This window comes from Rana temporaria, chromosome 3 (genome assembly GCF_905171775.1).
Source record: "Rana temporaria chromosome 3, aRanTem1.1, whole genome shotgun sequence".
Taxonomy (NCBI): Eukaryota; Metazoa; Chordata; class Amphibia; order Anura; family Ranidae; genus Rana; species Rana temporaria.
In genome coordinates this window covers 139,064,716-139,086,204 of record NC_053491.1, presented here as the reverse complement: position 1 = coordinate 139,086,204, position 21,489 = coordinate 139,064,716, and the positions used below count along the sequence as shown (strand labels likewise).

Sequence of the window (21,489 nt, the reverse complement as noted above, 5' to 3'; positions counted from 1 at the left end):
CTTAGCTTTTTTAACTGTACACTCTGTACGCCCGGTGTCTGGGACGTCTTATCTATTTTTGGGTTCATGCATAGGTTAAAATCTCCACCCATGATTATTCTCCCCCTCCTAAAATCTGTTAGTTTCCCTAATATTCCCAGAAGGAATTTTATCGGTAGGGCATTTGGGGCATACACGTTTACTAGAGTACACTCCATTCCTTCCAATTTTCCCCTTAAGAAGAGGAATATCCCGTCCGGATCTGTCAGTCTATCGGTTAATTCAAACCGCGCCCTTTTTGAAATTCCAATTGCAATCCCTCTGGCTCTTTTGGAAATCGTATCTCCGTAGTACCAGATAGGGAAGTCTGGGGCATATAGTCTGACATTCGATCCTAATGTAATATGGGTTTCCTGTAGAAAGGCAATGTCTGCTTTATATCTTATCTAAAACTGTATAACAAAAAATAGCTCTTCTCTTCCTCCCTATCCCCTACTTCTCTATCCCCATCCAGGCAGGTCAGGTATCTGCATATCTAATTTTTTACAGAACTCTTCCAGGTCCTCCGGGAATCTTAGTGTTGCAGATCTCCCGTCTTTTGTCCCGATTAGACATGCCGGGAACCCCCAATTATATTTGATATTCAGGTCTATCATCCGTTTTAAAAGTGGTTTTAACACTCGTCTCCTTGCCAGGGTTTCTGGTGATAGATCAGTAAATATCTGGATCTCTGTCCCTTCAAAAATTATCGGGGATTGTCCCCTTAGTTTCTTCCAAACTATTTATTTGTCCTCATATAGTCGGAACCTGATTATAACGTCTCTTATTCGCTCCGAGCTCACTCTTTGCGGGTTCCCTACTCTGTGTACTCTTTCGATCCTTATTGGGTCTTCTACAGGTCTTTCCATCAGGGGATTGAATATCTTCTGCATTATTTTCCTGAGGTCTTCTCCCCTCTCCTCTGGTATCGATCTTATCCTCAAATTTTGTCTCCGATTTCTATTTTCCTGGTCTTCTAACTTGTAGAGGATAAGTCTCTGTTGTAATTGTGTCTGGTCTATTTGGTCCTTTAATGCTTTTACTTCTTGTTCTTGCTTTTCTGTTCGTTCTTCTATTGTTTCAATTCTGGAGAGCAGATGACCCAAATCTGTCCGCAAATTCTGTATTTCACCCTTTATTTCACTCTTGATCGCTATTTCCAGTTTTAGCAGCATCTCTACCATTTCTCCTTTTGATGGGGACTGCAAGTCTGTACGTTGTTCCTCAATCCTACCACTTTCGGGTCCGCGCTCTATAGTGCCTTCTTCTCTAGACTCCATAGATGTTTCACTGTTATTTCCTCCCTGGGGTTTCTTATTTTCCAGCTTCTTGTCTTTGTTTACTTGTTGTTGCTTTGTTATTCCCTGCGCACCCTGTGTCCGTGGGCTATCACCTTTAGTCATAAATGGTCTGATAGAACTTGTTGTAGTTGTGTTACTCGGAGTTGACGGGGGTCCCCCCTTCGTAGACCTACTTGTCATTCTGCTCATGTTATTATTCTCCCTTCTTCTAATTCTCTTCCCCAGCTTGACCTTCTCCTGCCTCCTCTCCTAACACCTCGACCCCCTTTCTGCGATCAACCCGACTATCTCTCCCCTCCTTGACGCTGGGCAGTCTCAGTAGAGTAGAGCACCTCCCCCTTTCTGTTTATATAGTAATATATATAGTAATATACAGTAATATATAATGTCCCGAGTTTTCAGGATATCTCCGGGTTATTTACTTAAGGTGATTATTATTATAAGCGCTAATATAACAGGGAAGAGCTCAATTGGTTTCCCTTTAATCAGGAAAGGAAGATACGTCACGGCAAGATAGATCCTTTGGGCACACAGTATAAATGGGGTTTCCAGGTCGATATATACATTTCCCCCCCCCTATTACTGGATACTTCTCGGGGGGGGGGTGTAAGTGGTCGACTCAGTTTAGTGATGTAATGATGCACTGTAGCAGACAGCTGCCCATACTGACAGTATGATTCTAAATTTTACTCATGCCAACTACTTGTCAGAGGGCCACTCAGTCCATCAGTCCTCTGTTCACCTCTACCAAACGATACCTGACACCCCGTGTTGTCCCGTAGTTCCCTCTACTGGCCCTTTTTGACCCTACGATCGGTGTCCGGTTTAATGCGACTCAGAGATTCAGTCGGCTGGGTAGATAAGGGTGTAACAGGCAGGCCGTCAGGGTTCCGTGTACACTGGGTCTGCACCCGTGCTTAAACCCTTTGCGATTTAACTTGTGCCAAAAATAGTCCCCCCAGATATCTTCTCAAGGGCATATGTTGCTGCTCTCTATCCGCCAGGGAATGGGAGACCCGGGAAAGCCAGGGGGGTGTCTATAGTATCTCCTGTATTTGTCCTGTTTCTGAGGGTCACTTTATCTGCGCCATAAAAGGCACTTTTGTGTGCTAGAGGGGGGTGTCACTTCAAAGTTCATATGGTCCCCTTAAGCCGGCTATTACGGTACCCCGGGTCCCTTGGGTGGAACAGTCTAACTTACTCAGATGACAGGTTATCAGTTAGCACTTATCGTTAGTTCCAAGCACATTATAAGAAAATTTTCTCTCCCAATGGATTTGCAGCAGCTATACAGGACCAAAACTTTTAGCTGTGCTTTAACCGCATTGACCATTTCTTCACAGACACATTAATCTTCTCCCCTTGTGGATCCTTTACCTTATCTCTACCTCCTCCTCCAGCTGCTTTTGGGGTAGAGAGAAGACATAAATAAAAAGTAAAAAAATAGCCGACCTTATCTCTGGTGGTGGTGATTACGGGTAGGTGTATCTACCATCCTCTCCCACGCTCCCGCAAGTTCGAGCCTCCGGCAGCACGCTCCTCTCCTCCTCTCCCATCCGTCTCCGCCTCTCACCCGCTGTAAGCCTCTGTGCGGCCAGACATCATGGCGTGGTGCAGATTGCGCCGGTTCGTTCCGTGCAGAGAGCCGTCCCCGCCACGCTGCAGTAATCCCCGGGGGATTGATTTCCGAGAGACGGCGTGCGGTGGCGACGTACAGACGGGGGCTGCCAGCTCCTCCTTTCATCGAGCGCGGTCCGTCCTCATCCCCCAGCAGACTCCCAGCTCTTCACACCCCCCACCTGCGAGCGCGCCTCCTCACGTGCACATGCGCGCCATCCCTCGCAAAATGTGACAAATGTTCTATCCCCATTGTGAACGCTAGTTTTACCAGACTGAGCGCTACCATCTCTTACTTGATTCAGAGCATACGTGGAATTTTGTGCGTCGGAATTGTTCACACACAATCTGAATTTTCAAGAACAGATTTTGTTGTCGGAAAATTTGTGAACCAGCTTTAAAATTTTTGTTGTCGGACATTTCGGTAGAAAATGTCCGATGGAGCCTACACACGGTCGGAATTTTGACAACAAGCTCCCATCGAACATTTTTTGTCGGAAGTTCCGATCGTGTGTACGCGGCATTAGGATCTGGAATTGGGGGGGAAACGCATAGATGAGTTTGTTAAAAACCTTAAAGGATCACTAAAGGAATTTTTTTTTTTTTAGCTAAATAGCTTCCTTTACCTTACTGCAGTACTGGTATAATGTCCTTATTGTTCGTTTTTGCTTTGAAGTAGCTGTAAAACTGCTGTGATCTCCACACTTCCTGCTTGTCTGGCTCCTTATAACCACAGTACTGGGAGCTTTTCACGGTGGTCTAAGCTGTCATTACTGTGTGTCTAAAACTTAACAGAACCAATCAGATTCATTTTAAAAACAAAACACTGCCCTTGATTTATGGAAAGTGATGGTGAAGCGCTGTGAACTAATAATAGAAGGGGATCTCAATACCTAACAAGTAGGTATTGAGATCCCCTTCTATTATTAGTTCACAGCGCTTCACCATCACTTTCCATATTTGAATTTTTTTCTGTGTAAGGCAGACTTTAAGGTGATTGCAGCAGTCCCCCCCGGTGTCCAGTACAGATAGCGCAAGAGTACTACTATTTCCTTCATACTGCCCTGGATTTGTTTGTTTTTGTTCTGTGTGTCTCTCTCTAGTTCACAGGAACATGAAACCAGTTTAAAAGTGAAACTAACCTGCAGGCACATTATACAGTGCAGAAACAAGTAAATAATGCGCATAGGTACACATAAACCTTAGGTGTCAGATACAGCATAAATATCAAATATGAGGCAGCGGGAGATGGTAATAAAAGTCAGAAGATGACAGTTTGGGATAAACTGATCAAGAAGTCTGTGTTTAAAAATGAGATGGGTAAAACACTTCCAGGGCTGCCATCAGAGGGGAACAGAGACCATGTTCCAATTTCTAGAAAAAAGGCAAGGAGAGAGGCGCCTCTGGGTGTAGTAGCTTAAAAACAATTTAATGGTTAAAATCAGATACATGTGGTTGTTACACTCACATTTGAGCAGTATGGAACAGGCATGTAATGGTTTCTTTAAGCTGGGTGAGCTGTCATCCGAGGAGGGGAGTTCCTTTTCCAGTCAGAGGGAGCGCTGTGCGGGGAGGTCACTGCTTCATCAGAAGGATGGCATCCATGGGGATGTAGATGGTTCTCAACCCGAGGTCTGGAGCGCACGTGGAGGGCTGGCGAGGGCGGATGACGTCACTGGTATGTGACGCGTTTCAGAGTCTCAAAGCAGCTGATGGATTGGCTGCTTACACTCCTTTCTCAAGCATGTGGGTGACCGCGATATTGTGTCAATCTCGCTCCCTTTCTCGGCGAGATTGACCACCTACGAGCCCCATCGCGGGAGCCAGCGCCGAGCTGGCTTGCCGCAATGGAGAGAAAGCCGCCATAGAAGCGACGGGAGATCCGACTTGGATTCCCGCCAATTCTACACGTGTGCGGCGTTTGGTATGAATCCTGAGGGGGAACTCTCCGCCGGATTTTAAATAAAAATCCGGCATGGGTTCCCACCTCAGGAGCATACCGGGCCCTTAGGTCTGGTATGGGTTGTAAGGAGACCCCCCTACGCCGAAAAAACGGCGTAGGGGGTCCCCTACAATCCATACCAGACCCGTATCCAAAGCACGCTACCCGGCCGGCCAGGAAAGGAGTGGGGACGAGCGAGCGCCCCCCCCCTCCTGAGCCGTACCGGGCTGCATGCCCTCAACATGGGGGGGTTGGGTGCTCTGGGGCAGGGGGGTGCACTGCGGCCCCCCCACCCCAGAGCACCCTGTCCCCATGTTGATGAGGACAGGGCCTCTTCCCGACAACCCTGGCCGTTGGTTGTCGGAGTATGCGGGCGGGAGGCTTAGAAGACGTTCAGCGCTGAAGGAGAAGGCGCGGGAGGAAGAACCGGGGTGCGCCGAGTCAACAGCGGAGAGCGGCGAACATAGAAGAAGACCCCCGGAGAGCGGAGAAGACCCCCCGGATAGCGGAAGAAGAAGCACACCACCCCCCGCCGAAGACGTCGGAGGAAACCCGCCGGGGGGGCGCATTTATAAAAGCGACCCCCCCCGGCGGTGGAAGAGAACCAGACGGCGGCGAAGAAGAGCGGCCCCCACCCGAAGACGTCAAAGAAGAAGCCCCCCTTGGTGAAAGAGCTAATAAAGAAGACAGGGGGGGGCCTCCGGAGCAGACTAATCAATTATTTTAAAAACCCTTGTGTCGTGTTTATTAACTTTAACTTTTTGCCTCCAGGTGAATGGGTAGGGGTACGATGTACCCCATATGCATTCACTTAGGGTGGGGGCCGGTATCTGGGGGCCCCCTTATTAAAGGGGGCTCCCAGATTCCGATAAGCCTCCCGCCCGCATACCCCGGGGGACAGGGTGCTCTGGGGTGGGGGGCGGCAGTGCGCCCCCCTGCCCCAGAGCGCCCAACCCCCCCATGTTGAGGGCATGTAGCCCGGTACGGCTCAGGAGGGGGGGGGTGCTCACTCGTCCCCACTCCTTTCCTGGCCGGCCGGGTAGCGTGCTTTGGATACGGGTCTGGTATGGATTGTAGGGGGACCCCCTACGCCGTTTTTTCGGCGTAGGGGGGTCTCCTTACAACCCATACCAGACCTAAGGGCCCGGTATGCTCCTGAGTTCCCCCTCAGGATTCATACCAAACGCCGCACACGTGTAGAATTGGCGGGAATCCAAGTCGGATCTCCCGTCGCTTCTATGACGTGCTTGCTGGAATGTGCTTTTACTATTCCAGCGAGTACGAGATGTCGGCACCCTGTCGCCGAGAATCAGCGCGATGCCGTCTTGCTAAAAACACATTCTCGGCGGCAGGCACTGTATGATTGCTTTTTATCTATTTGTAATAATTTTTAAAAGGAATCAGTTAACTATTATGTCTCTATACCCTGTAAACAGTCATTTCAGCAAAATTTTTTTTTCCTTTAGTGACCCTTTAAGGCCTCATGCACACTGGATGTAAAAATAATGTTATAAAAATGGCAGTAGCTTTGCAGTGAGTTTTTCAACATTTTTTACAACAGCGTTTAGTGTTTATTCGCGTTCCTTAGCGTTTTTCCACGTTAGTGTTTTTATTTTTTTTCCAATGGTTCAAAAACATCCCAAAACGCTGGTGAGCCACATTTTTGAGCATTTATCTGCGCTTATCAACGTTTATCAGCCTTTATCAGCGTTGGAGCGTTTTCTACAGCTGAAAAACATCTCTCAGAACCCACTAGTTTTTTTTTCCCTTTTTTACTGCTCAAAAACACCACTGCCCAAAACTGCTGATAACAGCCTATGTGTGCAAGGCCACATAGGATAACATGATGGAGAGTTCAATGACTGTAGAAAGAAATGTCTACAGCCAAAAACAGCCGCTGTAAAAATATCAAAAAACTCCCAGTGTGCATCACACCTAAAAGATCAGTAGTATTCTCTGTGAGATCTGAGTGGAGGCCTTCAGCTGCTGAGAAAAATACAAGCAAGTAAGCAACACACTCCCAAACCAGTCAAATATCGCCTTAGGGGCTCAATAAAAAATATATAATGACAATTAGGCCATAGTTCTCTAGTTTCTTACTTTTTCCACTATATTGTAGATAGCAGGGGGTGTAAAATAAAACCTCAAAACTTCTTGTAAGGACTGTCCAATAAAATGTATTCTTCTGTTACTCTCTCTAGCTTCGATGACTCTGTACTTACAAACTACTTCTGATAAATGTTTTTAATGTGGCCTTTGAAGTAACATTAGCCACTGGCCAAACTTCTGGCCATCCTGAAAACATGTCCATATAGACAAAATGCATACTTGCAAGATCCTGACTTGGGCATCTGGATATATCTTTTTGTAATCTCTGGAAAGTATGTTCAGCTTTTGGTAACATCTTTGGTAACAGGTAAAACAAGAAGTGGTATATTATAAAACAACTGTGGAGAACCCTGACTCTATCCCACAGTAATTTACTAAGATAGCAACAACTGCTTTTGACTGATGACACAGCCCATGTGTCTATCTGGAGAGAAAAGAGTGGCTGGCAGACATAAAAGATCACCTTTTTCTAAAGTCCTGTTTCATAAGAAGTTGTCCCCTATGGACCACTTGTTCTTCTCGTTCTGGGGTCCTTTAAGTTTAAATATTTTTTATTAACAATAAACATCCAAAGATTTTATGGAATGGAAGCTTTTATTTCTCCTTGGGATCATATTTCATTGTGCCCTCATTGGGTGGTCGAAGTCTGTGAAGACGTTGGCTACTTTGCCCATCAAAGCCCCTGGCTGGGCAGGGCCGTCTTTAAGGCAGGGCAAAAGGGGAAGCTGCCCTGGGCCCTGTCATTGTTGTGGGGCCCAAAGCAGCTACCTCATACTTGCCAACTATCCCAGTTTAAATTCCCTTGTCCCTTGAAGTTTTAGTCCTGTGATGTATCCCGATATCTAATGTGAAGTGTTGTTACTAATGCTGCCCATCTCTGCCCTATTGTTGTGTACAGATGACTCACCTGCAGACCCTGTATTTACATGCAAATAACCGCCATTCATATGTTAATAACTGGAGCATTCATATGTAAATAACGTAGTGGGGCAACATTCATATGTAAATAAGGGCAGCATTCATATGTATATCATGCCCCTCTGCAGTAAAGAGATGATGTGCTGTAAAGTCTAGCAATCAGTGAGCAGTATTACTGTACAGTAATCTCTAGTAACCAATCAACAAGAAGAAAGCATATGCTGTAACCTCTAGCAACTAATCAGTGAGCTGTAATGCATGCTTTAACCTCTAGCAACCAGTCAGTAAGTGGTGATGATATGCTGTAACCTCTGGCAACCAATCGCAATCATTGCCTGATCTGATACAGTAAACTGATTTTAAGTCTAGCTGATATTTATTGTATGTTTCAGAGCAGGTGGAGAGCAAAATTGCATGGGGGGACCCCAAGAAAAATTTTGCCCAGGGTCCAATCAACATTAAAGACGGCCCTGTGGCTGAGTATAGAGCCGAAAGTGCTTGTGATCTCCCGTAATAGGAGATCATAGGGAGTCGGTAAGCGGCAATAAGACTAGAGGTGGAAGTCATCTTTCTGTATATCACTTTTTCTCTGGTGCACTGATATATTCTCACATCACCTGTTACAATTTATTCACATTTTGAAAAAAATTAACTTGGCGTGCTTGATTGGTTTACCTGCCAAAGTAAAAACAAACTTTTGGCCCTTTGATTGTAGTAACATAATTGCGCACACAGAGAGATTCCATAAATGTACAATGAGCTGAGCATACGCTTCTCAGTGTACATAAAAACCTCTCTATAACAAGTAGTTAGTAGCCTACAAATAGAGAATTCCTTAACCTGGTTCTCAGACCTGGTGATTTGTTTAGCTCTATTTGTATTCATAACAGTAGACAGTTGTACATATTTTATTATAGAATATGCATGATCTTTTTAATCAGAATTACAGAAATAAAAATAGCAAAGGTTGAAACACCTTATTTTTTTTATACTGCATTGTTTTTACCTTATGAATACAATGTGTTAAAATATGAAATAATGATGTATCAATGTATCAGATGTACAGTATATACATGTAAAAGCCCTCAATAATACCATACTACACAGGTCTTGGTGCCAGATTCACAAAAGAGATACGACGGCGTATCTCCTGATACACCGTCGTATCTCTGAGATACGATTGTCGTATCTATGCGCCTGATTCATAGAATCAGGTTACGCATAGATAGCCCTAAGATCCGACAGGTGTAAGTGACTTACACCGTCGGATCTTAGGCTGCAATTCTAGGCCGGCCGCTAGGTGGCGATTCCATTGCGGTCGGCGTAGAATATGCAAATGACTAGTTACACCGATTCACGAACGTCCGCTTTGCCCGTTGCTCTAAATTTACGTCGTGTCCGTAGAGATACGTCGCGTAAAACTAAGCATGCCCTCTAGGTGGTCTAACCAATGTTAAGTATGGCCGTCGTTCCCGCGTCAAATTTTTAAATTTCACGTCGTTTGCGTAAGTCGTCCATGAATGGCGCTGGACGCCATTTACGTTAACGTCGAAACCAATGACGTCCTTGCGACGTCATTTAGCGCAATGCACGTCGCGAAATTTTAGGGACGGAGCATGCGCAGTACGTTCGGCGCGGGAACGCGCCTAATTTAAATGGTCCCCGCCCCATTTGAATTAGGCGGGCTTGCGCCGGGCGGATTTCCGCTACGCCGCCGCAAGTTTACAGGTAAGTGCTTTGTGAATCAGGCACTTACGCTGTAAACTTGCGGTGGTGTAAAGTAAATGGGATACGTTACGCCGCCGCAGCGTAGCCCATTTCTACGTGAATCTGGCCCTTAGTCTCTTATACCCATTAGCCATGTATGTACCTGCATAATAGGTACAACATTCCTGATAGTGTTTACTTTATTTTGTTCCCAACATGTCTTGTAAGGCTTTTTCTTAAACGCAAACAATTTTTTGTGAATGGTGTGAAATGAGCAAGTGGCATTTATGGTGCTCTTTGTTGACTAACATCTGGGCTTCCTTTATGCATAGTCAATGGTTGGAAATCTAGTGTGGTTTTCAGTGAATGACTCTGAGCACATTTGTATCTTCAATCAGCCTCTCTTCCCTGTCTGACGCGAGATTTCAATACATCAATCATTGCACAATAGAGCTCATGTGCTATGTCTGTGCTGCTGTCTAAGCTCTATGTATGCGCAGATCATTTCCTAGTCATTCTACCTAAGTGTAAATATTTAGCAGGAGGACTGATATACTAAAATGTATGGTATAGTGGAGTGAAGTAAACCACCAAAAAGAGTTTGTTTTATTTTTTTTATTCCCCTACATGTGATTTGATAGAAGAAGAAGGCTCTTACGCTGTCAGATCTTAAATGCATTTTTTTTCCCGCCGCTAGGTGTCGCCGACGTCGTTTTCCCCGTCGCTTATGTAAATTAGCAATTTACGACGTTTCCCGAAACGTACGCGCGAACGATGCAGAGAATTTACGACGTTTACGTAAGCGTAAACTTGCCCCTGCTAATATGAAGGGCAAGTTTACGTAGGTCCATCGTATGCCATGTTAAGTATGGCATCGGGTCAGTGTCGGCTTGTTCCGTCGGTTACGTCGTTTTCCTAAGTCGTCCGCCAATACAACTTTAAGTCAATGACGCCCACGTCGGCGTCATTGACGTTTTTCGTCGAGAACTGGAGCATGCGCACTGGGCTATTTTAAGCCCGGCGCATGCGCAGTTCGATCGGTGCGGGGGCGCGCTTAATTTAAATACAAGCCGCCCCCTTTGAATTACGCGGCCTTACGCCGGGCCAATTACACTACACCGACACAAATTACGGAGCAAGTGCTTGGAGAATACGGCGCATGCGCAGTTCGATCGGCGCGGGGGCGCGCTTAATTTAAATACAAGCCGCCCCCTTTGAATTACGCGGCCTTACGCCGGGCCAATTACACTACACCGACGCAAATTACGGAGCAAGTGCTTGGAGAATACGGCACTTGCTCCAGTAAGTTGCGGCATGAAGAGATATGATGTATTTGTAAATTTTATAACATAAATAAAAACATGTTTTTGTTTTCAACATTCTGTCTTTTTTTCACTTATTTAGCACAAAAAAAAAACTAGTGGTGATTATACGTCACCAAATGAGAGCTCTATCTGTCTCAAAAAAATATGAAAATGTAATTTGGGTACAGTGTTGCATGACTGAGTAATGGTCATTTAAAATGCGACAGCTCTGAAATCTGAAAATTTACCTGGGCGGAAACGAGGTGAAAGTGCCTGGTATTGAGGTGGTTAAAAAGATACTTCTGACTACACATTCGAGATGGAAGCACCTAGCTCAAGTCTCGGGTCTTTTGGATGTCTACAAAAGGGAGGGTTTTACAGGTAAACATCACACATAAAATACACTCAACTTACATGTACTCTAACTTTATAGGAAAGTTTCTGTTGAAATGAATGGTTTGGTGACAGGGTCTTTTTAAGTCTTGCCAAAGACTTTTAGATGAAGCAGGTTTACTTCTAAGTTGATTGTAACCAATTTATTGTATCTTCCCATTCATTGTATAAAGTATAAAAGTATATAAGGCTCTTTCACACAGGCGGACTCTGTCAGCTCAGGGGGGGGGGGTTGTAGATCTGTCTGCTGATCCCCGCTGAGCAGCCAGATGACAGTTCCATGTCCGCTCTGCTTATGCAGAATGAACATGGGCACATCCTGCTTTCCTCTATGGGTGATCAAATGTAGGGACCGCCTGTCTGTTTCCATCCAACCATCATCCGATCCGGTCTGCCAGACAAATGGGGAAGGGATCCCCCATCTGTCCCTTATTAGCAGATAGGATTGGATTGGATGTCATTGGGTGTAAGCGGACACATGTCTGTTTACATCCACTGCTCCATAGAGGACAGTGGATGGGCTAAAAAGCTGACAGGGAGAGCCCCGATTGATCCACCCATGTGAAAGGAGCCTTAAGGACTGAGTAAAACAATTCCTATATGCAAATGTGATTTTATTCTTACCATGTCTGTTTTTCTCCTGCAGGTATAATGTCTGATCACCAGTTCGGAACCCAGTTCATGTGCAGTGTTGTGGCTTCGCACGTAAGTCACCTTCCAACAACAAATCTCAGTTTTGTATGGATAGCTCCACCTGCTGGGACTGGATGTGTCAATTTCATGTGAGTAAAAAGTGTGCCTTTATGTTGTTTTGTGGAGAGATCATGAAAACGTTAAAGCAAAACTGAAGGCAAAACTTTTTTTTAATTCTGGATAGAGTAAGGAAGGGTCATAACTAGGGTTGTCCCGATACCACTTTTTTGAGACCGAGTACAAGTACCGATACTTTTTTTCAAGTACTCGCCGATACCGATTACGATACTTTTTTTTTAATGTCATGTGACAGTGGCAGTATTTATTTTATTTTTTTACAATTTTTTTTTACTTTTTCTTTTTTTACAGTGATTTTTTTTAGGGGGGTGGTGGATTGTTGGTGTGTTTTTTATTTATCTTTTATTTACAATTTTTTTTTTCTAATTACTGCAATTTTTTTATTTTTTTAATCAGCCCTGTTGGGGGTCTTTGGAGAGAGATCAGGGGTCTTAACAGACCTCTGACATCTCCCCTTTAAGACAGAGAAAGGGACTAAGGACACAGATTCCTCAGTCCCTTTCTCAGCAGCCTCAGCTGAAATGAATGGAGAGAAGCTCCATTCATAAACTGAAGCATCGTAAACACAGCCGGTTACGATGCTCAGTTATATGAATGGACAGAGTCGGTGATCACCGACTCTGTCCATTCGGAAAAGGTAGGAGCCGGGCTTAGCGGCTCCTACCTCCGCTCTCCCCTCTGACAGATTGAGGGGGGAGAGCGGCATGGACGCGGGGGGGGGGTAGGGAGAACTGCACGGACGGGGGGGGGGGGTGGAAAGAGAACTGCATGGACGGGGGGGGGAGAGAGAACTGGATGGATGGGGGGGAGAGAACTGCACGGATGGATGGACGGGGGGGGGGGGGGTTGGAAAGAGAACTGCACGGACAGATGGGGGGGTTGGAGAGAGAACTGCACGGACGGGGGGGAGAGAGAACTGCACGAACGGACAGGGTGGGGGGGAGAGAGAATGGCATGGACGGACGGGGGAAGGGGAGGAGAGAGAACGGGACGGAGGGAGGAGAGAGAACTACACGGACGGACAGGGGGAGGTGAGAGCTGCGCGGATGGGGAAAAAACAGCACAGGGGGGAAGACAACAGCACAGGCGGGGAGACAACAGCACGGGCAGGGAGACAACAGGACGGGCGGGGAGACAGCACTGAGCACAGGGGAGAGAAGACTTGCCACTCCCCTGCCTGCCCAGGTATCGGGTGAGGCATCGGAGTATTTCCCCCGAGTACAAGTACTCAGGGAAATGCTCGGTATCGGTACCGATACCAATACTAGTATCGGTATCGGGACATCCCTAGTCATAACCCCTGTAAGATTTATTTTTGCCATCTGTGTCCCATTGGGGAGATTTCCCTTCACTTCCTGTCCTAAAGTGAAGGAATCCCTGACTGTCACCAGGGTCACCAGAGCTAGTATCCCCATTAGAAGATACCTCCACTATTTCTGTTCTGGAGACAACCCAAAATTTGGAATTTTCTTTTACTTTCACTTTTAGTGATAATAGAAAACAGGACTAATAGAGAGGGTGACTTTCTTAAAAGGGGCACAGACAGCAAGAAAAAACATGAAGGGGTTTCTAATTCTATACAAAACAGACAAAAAAAAACCAGTTGCCTGTAGTTATACTTTAAATCCAAAATTAGTATTCAGAGAACTGTTGATCAGATTCTGGAATTCAGTAAATTTCTGGAAAAGGAATTTGCAAATAGAATAATTAATTTATTTCCCTTAAGGTGTATCTGAACTAACCTTTAACCTTCTTTATGTAATTTTATAGATTTTTTTGTGTGTATTTGTGTGAATTTGTTGCCTAAATTTGGGGGGGGGTGGGGGGGGTGTATCCATCATTTGCTAATTTTGTAAAACATGCCAATTTATCCTTGCTGGTGTAAATCAATTGTTCTGCCTCCATAATTTAGTCAAAGTTGAGTCTCTTTAATGCCAAGTGCTTGAGGTTTTTGGGCTTACATGGTGCTTTTAGTTCCAGGCAAAGCAAAACACTTCCTTTATGAGCTCCCTTGCATACATAAAAACTGTGCTTGTCTTCAAGGATCTTGTTTTTCTAACGTGTTCTGATTTCTGTGTCCAGTAAAATGATAGCTGTTCATTTCTACAAGAAAACGACTAGGGTTGCTGTAATCAGCACTAAAAGGACCACTCCAACGACAAAAAACAACATTTTTGATAATTACTCCCCACCAAACCTAGAACAAGAAACCGCAAAGCTAGCAAAGCTTGCAATTCTCACAGTTTTTTAGCGCTAAAGTCTAAATCAGCTTTTCTCAACTAGGGTTTCCCAAAGGCTGTGGTTAGGCTTCCTTGACCAGTGGATTATTAATTTCCCACTTGCTTGTGGACTGTGTTGTTTCTGTGCCAACTTTACTTGGCGGACATAGTGGTGTTTCAGTTGAGCCTCTCCTCTTATTTAAATCTCACAAATGAAGGATGTGTCAGTGAGAAATTAGAGTTCACAGTCAGTATACATATACCTGGGTTTTTCTCTTCCAACAGTAACATTACATAACAAGTTCCTTTTGCGCACCATTATTATTGTGATTCATGTAATCATTTCTGATGATGTGCTTTTGCTGATATATGTGACATGTATTTGTGTAGATATACAGCTAATATTTTGGAAAAAGATCAGCACATCATGAGTTGAAAGATAGTTAAAATAGTATATAATTTTACTAAGTAAATGTAGATGATAACTATAGTTTAAGACCGTAGAGTGTTAAAGCGGTGGTAAGAGCTTGTGTTTTTTTTCCCCAAGAAAAACACTTCTGGCCACCTTCACTGCCACTAGCACTGATATATACAGTCACTAAGCTGGGTAAAGCACTGAACTAGTTAATTTTCTTTATCTTCAATAGACTTTTTTTTGTTGTACAGACTTGTCCTTCGTGAGGAGGAATAGATACAATGTAACATTTCCAAGCAGAAGTCTTTCTCCTATTCACAGAAAAAAGACAATACAGGGAAGGGCTACAAAATCAGTGATCATTGTGATAGCCAATCAGAGACTATCACATCGATCATGTTATTGGTATCTGGTTTCATCAGGTCACCGACAGCCAGGTCTTGGTGCTGGGCATGCGCGATTGAGTTCGCTCCCAGCACAAACACAAAAACACATACACAGCATATATATGTTACATGGTCGTAACGGTGTTAAACCTATATTCTAAAGATGATTGACTGGGTGGGCTATTTAAGACGCTTTTAATCCTTCCTATCTTTTAATATACATATTTAAATTAAGTCCCAAAACTATAAAATTGAAAAAATACAATGCAGTATCTTTTGTAGAATAGGCTTCCACAATCCCAGTGCTGTGTTGCACTCTGTACCTGTGTTAATGGGATGTCTTAAAGGGATGTAGTGACCTTATTTCACTTGAAAAGGACATGAAACAATGTCTTGCTGAAGCCTTGGCAGATTTTATTCCTGGCAGGCTACAGTAGCGTTTTATTGGCCACCTGTGTCTGATGAAGTGCAGACACTTTGCTCTTCTTCCATTCATCTCCCTAGTCAAAGCACAGCAGGGCAAAAAGAAAAAAGATGGTATGTCAAGGACTGGAGTGGTACAGCACAATTTTAGAAGACAACAATATGCACAAAGAAGGTTACATGAAAAGTAGAGAACTTGACCCAAGAAAATTGCAAAAAATCTATTGAAAGATAGCTGTGTGGTATGTTAATGGAAAAGATAGTAATGTATGGAAACATTATACTGCTGCATGATACATTGTAGAGCTCTGCGAAAGTAAATTATATTGTCAATGTTTAAATATTCATGTAGTGTCTTAAGTATTTTTAAACAATTTATTGTGAACTTGAATTATTAAGTAGCTTGGTCAGTCTGTATAACTTATGGGGGTACTACAAGGAATGTGTTGCCACACAATAGACCTCCCCCTACAGAGCTGTCTGTGCTACCAATTGCAATCAATCAGACTGTAGGTGATATATTCCTCCTTCTTTTCAGAAAGTTAAAGAAGGCATGTGATTTGTTTCAATTACAATAGATGCTAGCCTTTCATTGTCTTCGTTTTTTGAGAAGAATTTCTGTAATTTAGACTTTCTTATAGTTTAATAGAAGTTCATATAGTATTATAGATCATTTCAAGATTGAAACTATCCAGGTAATTATTTGATAATTAATTTGTATATTAGAACAGTGCATAATTGTTAAATAAATAATACATAACTGGTACAATTGTTGTAATTTTCTTTGTGTTAGGTGCCCCTGTACAAGCAGCAGTGGAAAAATCATTGTTTAACCTTTCATTCATTCAAAATAGCCAAAGCTAAAGTGATATTTGTAATAGATTGAAACACATATACTTCAGTTATTTACTAATCACCAACCCCAAACCATTCATCGGGTATGTGGGCAGTGTGTGCCAAAACAAATCAGAGATTAAATCTAAACAATGCTCAAACAATATTATAACTAAAAAGAACCTAAATCAAAAATACCTAAATGAAATAGGAAAAATAGTAGCGCTAGTGAATAAATACTAAATGGCTGTAATCATAAACAAAATACAGTGAACATGAATTCAATAACACCACGTGACAAGTGATAAAAGTCCATAAAATTTGAATGACATAAACGATGAAAAATTTCTTGTTTCTGTAAATCTTCCACCACATCACCGTGCTGTGACAACTCCCCTCTGAAGAACACACTCACCAACTAAACTTGCCTTTCACTCTTGTGTTAGGCTTAATCACTTGTGTAAGATCCCATAAATGGGAAAAAATGCTCAAACAATGTGTACTTTAGGCCCTGTTCACACCTGAGTGTTTTTCAGCTTGTAAAATGCTCAGCTCTGAAGCTCCAACACCCCCAACAAGCAAAATCCCATCCATTTCAATGGCCCCTGTTCACATCTGAGCATTCTGTCAACTGAAGCAAAATGCCCGACGTTCAAAAAAGTACATAAGCTTCTTTTTGGCAGATTACAAGCGTTTTTGGCCCCACAGACTTCAATAGAAACGCCTGACTTGAGCAGAAAAATGCTGGTAAAACGCTCGTAAAAAATCTCAAATAGCAGCTCTCCACCCCTAATTTCCTCTCCCTCACCTCCCCCTAGTGCTTTCTATTGTCTAAGCAAAAATCATTTAAGCTGTAAAACACTTGTAATACATTTCAAAAACACTAAAAAAGCTTGTAAAAAGCTGCAAAATAGCCTGTCAGATGTGTTCTGCTCGTGATCGCCACTCGTGTGCGCCCTCGGGGGCTCGCAGCGTGACGATCGGGGATGAGGTGTGTCCCTCGATCAGTGTAAAGAGCCAATGAAATTGGCTCTTTACCACGTGACCTGCTGTGTCCAATCACAGACGGTCACATATGTCAACAAACAGCTGTAGTGTAATTTGCAGGTTCTCCTCCTCAGTGTGAGGAGGAGATCTGGAAAAAAATGTGATACGGTACAGCGATCTGCCCCCTGATTGCCCCACAAATAAAGAGTATCTGTCCCAGCCCATCAGAGTATCTGTCCCAGCCCATCAGAGTATCTGTCCCAGCTCATCAGAGTATCTGTCCCAGCCCATCAGAGTATCTGTCCCAGCCCATCAGAGTATCTGTCCCAGCCCATCAGAGTACCCGTCACAGCCCATCAGAGTACCCATCACAGCCCATCAGAGTACCCGTCACAGCCCATCAGAGTACCCGTCACAGCCCATCAGAGTACCCGTCACAGCCCATCAGAGTACCCGTCACAGCCCATCAGAGTACCCGTCACAGCCCATCAGAGTACCCGTCACAGCCCATCAGAGTACCCGTCACAGCCCATTAGAGTACCTGTCATAGCCCATCAGAGTACCTGTCACAGCCCATCAGCAGGGTAATTTTGTGGGTGTTTCCCTTGTCCTGGTGCTCCAGGACTTTTAAAAGTGTGATAGGTTGTCAAGAAACTATGGGGCAAATCCACAAAAGAGATACTCCGGCGTAAGCCGTCGTATCTCTGGTTCTAACTTTGGAACTGATCCTCAGAAGCAGTTTTCCTAAGTTAGGCAGAAGATCCGACATCTGTAAGGGACTTACACTGCCGGATCTTAGGATGCAGTACCGCATCCGCCACTGGGGGCATTTCGAGTCGAAATGCCTCTGTTAGTATGCAAATTAGCACTTAGGGCGATCCTCAAAGCTTTTGTACCTAGTTTTTTCGCCGTAAGTGTTAGTTTGCCTGGTGTAAAACTAGGGCTGCTTTTACAAGGTGTAAAGTTAGTCACACCTTGTAAAGGCCCATTCAAGCGACGGCATTTGGTATGCATTCCCGAGGGAGAACTCCATGCCAATTTTCAATGAAAAAAACGGCATGGGTTCCCCCTCAGGAGCATACCAGGCCCTTAGGTCTGTTATGGGTTGTAAGGAGACCCCCCTCCGCCGCAAAATTGACGTAGGGGGTCCCCCTACAATCCATACCAGACCCGTATCCAAAGCACGCTACCCGGCCAGCCAGGAAGGGAGTGGGGACGAGCGAGCGCCCCCCCCCCCTCCTGAGCCGTGCCAGGCCGCATGCCCTCAACATGGGGGGGTTGGGTGCTCTGGGGCAGGGGGGCGCACTGCGGGCCCCCCCACCCCAGAGCACCCTGTCCCCATGTTGATGAGGACAGGACCTCTTCCCGACAACCCTTGCCATTGGTTGTCGGGGTCTGCGGGCGGAGGCTTATCGGAATCTGGGAGTCCCCTTTAATAAGGGGGCCCCCAGATACCGGCCCCCCACCCTAAGTGAATGGATATGGGGTACATCGTACCCCTATCCATTCACCTGTAGGCAAAAAGTAAAAGTTAATAAACACACAACACAAGGCTTTTTAAAATATTTTATTATTCTGCTCCGGACGCCCCCCCTGTCTTCGTTATTAGCTCAATTACCAGGGGGGGCTTCTTCTTCCGCTCTCCGGGGGTCTTCTCCGCTCTCCGGGGGTGTTCCGCTCTCCGGGGGGGGCTTCTCCGGACTCCGGGGGGCTTCTTCCATCTTCTCCCCTCTTCCGCTCTTGACTCGGCGAACCCCGGTTCTTCTGCAGCTCTCCGGTGCCTTCTTCTTCAGCGCTGGCTGCCTGCTATGTTTGTGTGTTAGCTCGATTTCAAACAGGCAGCCGGCGCGGTCTTCTGTGACGTCAGGGTCTTCTGGTCTTCTGTTCTTCCTATGTTGCCTCGTCGCCTGTTGTCGCTGTAATGATGGAAGCGCGCCTTGCATCACATTTATATAGGCATCGCCGTCCCATCATGCTCCGGCAGGTACCCACGTGGTGGGTGCCTACCCACGTGCACCCACCACGTGGGTACCTACCGGAGCATGATGGGACGGTGATGCCTATATAAATGTGATGCAAGGCGCGCTTCCATCATTACAGCGACAACAGGCGACGAGGCAACATAGGAAGAACAGAAGACCAGAAGACCCTGACGTCACAGAAGACCGCGCCGGCTGCCTGTTTGAAATCGAGCTAACACACAAACATAGCAGGCAGCCAGCGCTGAAGAAGAAGGCACCGGAGAGCTGCAGAAGAACCGGGGTTCGCCGAGTCAAGAGCGGAAGAGGGGAGAAGATGGAAGAAGCCCCCCGGAGTCCGGAGAAGCCCCCCCCGGAGAGCGGAACACCCCCGGAGAGCGGAGAAGACCCCCGGAGAGCGGAAGAAGAAGCCCCCCCTGGTAATTGAGCTAATAACGAAGACAGGGGGGGCGTCCGGAGCAGAATAATAAAATATTTTAAAAAGCCTTGTGTTGTGTGTTTATTAACTTTTACTTTTTGCCTACAGGTGAATGGATAGGGGTACGATGTACCCCATATCCATTCACTTAGGGTGGGGGGCCGGTATCTGGGGGCCCCCTTATTAAAGGGGACTCCCAGATTCCGATAAGCCTCCGCCCGCAGACCCCGACAACCAATGGCAAGGGTTGTCGGGAAGAGGTCCTGTCCTCATCAACATGGGGACAGGGTGCTCTGGGGTGGGGGGGCCCGCAGTGCGCCCCCCTGCCCCAGAGCACCCAACCCCCCCATGTTGAGGGCATGCGGCCTGGCACGGCTCAGGAGGGGGGGGGGGCGCTCGCTCGTCCCCACTCCCTTCCTGGCTGGCCGGGTAGCGTGCTTTGGATACGGGTCTGGTATGGATTGTAGGGGGACCCCCTACGTCAATTTTGCGGCGGAGGGGGGTCTCCTTACAACCCATAACAGACCTAAGGGCCTGGTATGCTCCTGAGGGGGAACCCATGCCGTTTTTTTCATTGAAAATTGGCATGGAGTTCTCCCTCAGGAATGCATGCCGAGCGACGCTGTCATTTTTTTTTATAATTATTTGTTTTCCTGGCGCGTCTTTTTTTCACCCGTCGTAACTTTAGTGTCCCGTCGCAATCCACAAAGCCGCCCGGCGTCAATTACGTTCGCGCGATGCACGTCGGGAAAATGACGTCACACGCATGCGCAGTACGGCCGGCGCGGGAGCGCGCCTCATTTAAATTGTAAACGCCCCCCGGAGAGGAGGAACGCCTTACGACGGCGGCACTTAACTTACACTGCTTGAAATTTTTACGTAAGTGCTTTGAGGATCAGGCACTTAGGTAAAAACTTTAAGTCAGTGTAACTTAACTGCTGAAAGTTAAGTTACGCCGCCTGGCTGAGGATTTGGCCCTATATGTGTAATTTATTCTCCTAGAACGCCTGATGGTGCTCCCTGCCTCTCTATGTGCCCTGGCTGTGTAAAAGTCTCACACATGTGGTATCGCCATACTCGGGACGAGTAACAGTATATATTTTGGCGGGGTAATTTTTGCTATCTACATGCTTTGTGTTACACAAAGTTGTCAATTTATAAGATTTTTCTAAGAAGTTTTCATTTTCTTACCACATTTTCTAAAAACTTGTGGAAAAAAATCACCTGTTCAATAGACTAATCATGCCTCAAAGATTATACGTTGGGATGTTTGATTTCCAAAATGGTGTAATGTCCTGGGTAATTCCATTGTCCGTGTGCTCCAGGGCCTTCAAAAGTGTAATAGGCAGGAATGAAATTAGCGTATATACTCGAGTATATAAGCCGAGGCACCTAATTTTACCACAAAAAATAGGGAAAATGTATTGACTCGAGTATAAGCCTAGGGTGTCCATCTGCATGCCTCACTGTGCCTCACTTTGCCTCACTGTGTCCATCTGCATGCTTCACTGTGTCCATGTGCATGCCTCACTGTGTCCATGTGCATGCCTCACTGTGCCCATGCCTCACTGTGCCTCACTGTGTCCATGTGCATGACTTACTGTGCCTATGCCTCACTGTGCCCATGACTAGACTTATGTTTAACATAGTATATAGAAGGGGTGCCCTGCTTTGAAAAATCTGTGCTCCCCGGCCATAGGTCCCCCGGACAAAAAACGTTGTACACTTGTAGAGGAAGAGTGGGGCTA

The 21,489-nt window shown here is 45.5% G+C and overlaps 1 protein-coding gene across 2 annotated transcripts in view; it reads left to right on the top strand.

Annotated features, from left to right (window-relative positions):
• The window catches only part of RELN (reelin), a 538,933-nt gene that overhangs the window by 146,240 nt on the left and 371,204 nt on the right, over window positions 1-21,489 (top strand). For both annotated transcript variants that reach the window (XM_040343494.1, XM_040343493.1), the window contains exon 3: window positions 11,956-12,091. In XM_040343494.1, the coding sequence (XP_040199428.1) occupies window positions 11,956-12,091 (136 nt within the window). The remainder of the gene's footprint in view (window positions 1-11,955; window positions 12,092-21,489) is intronic.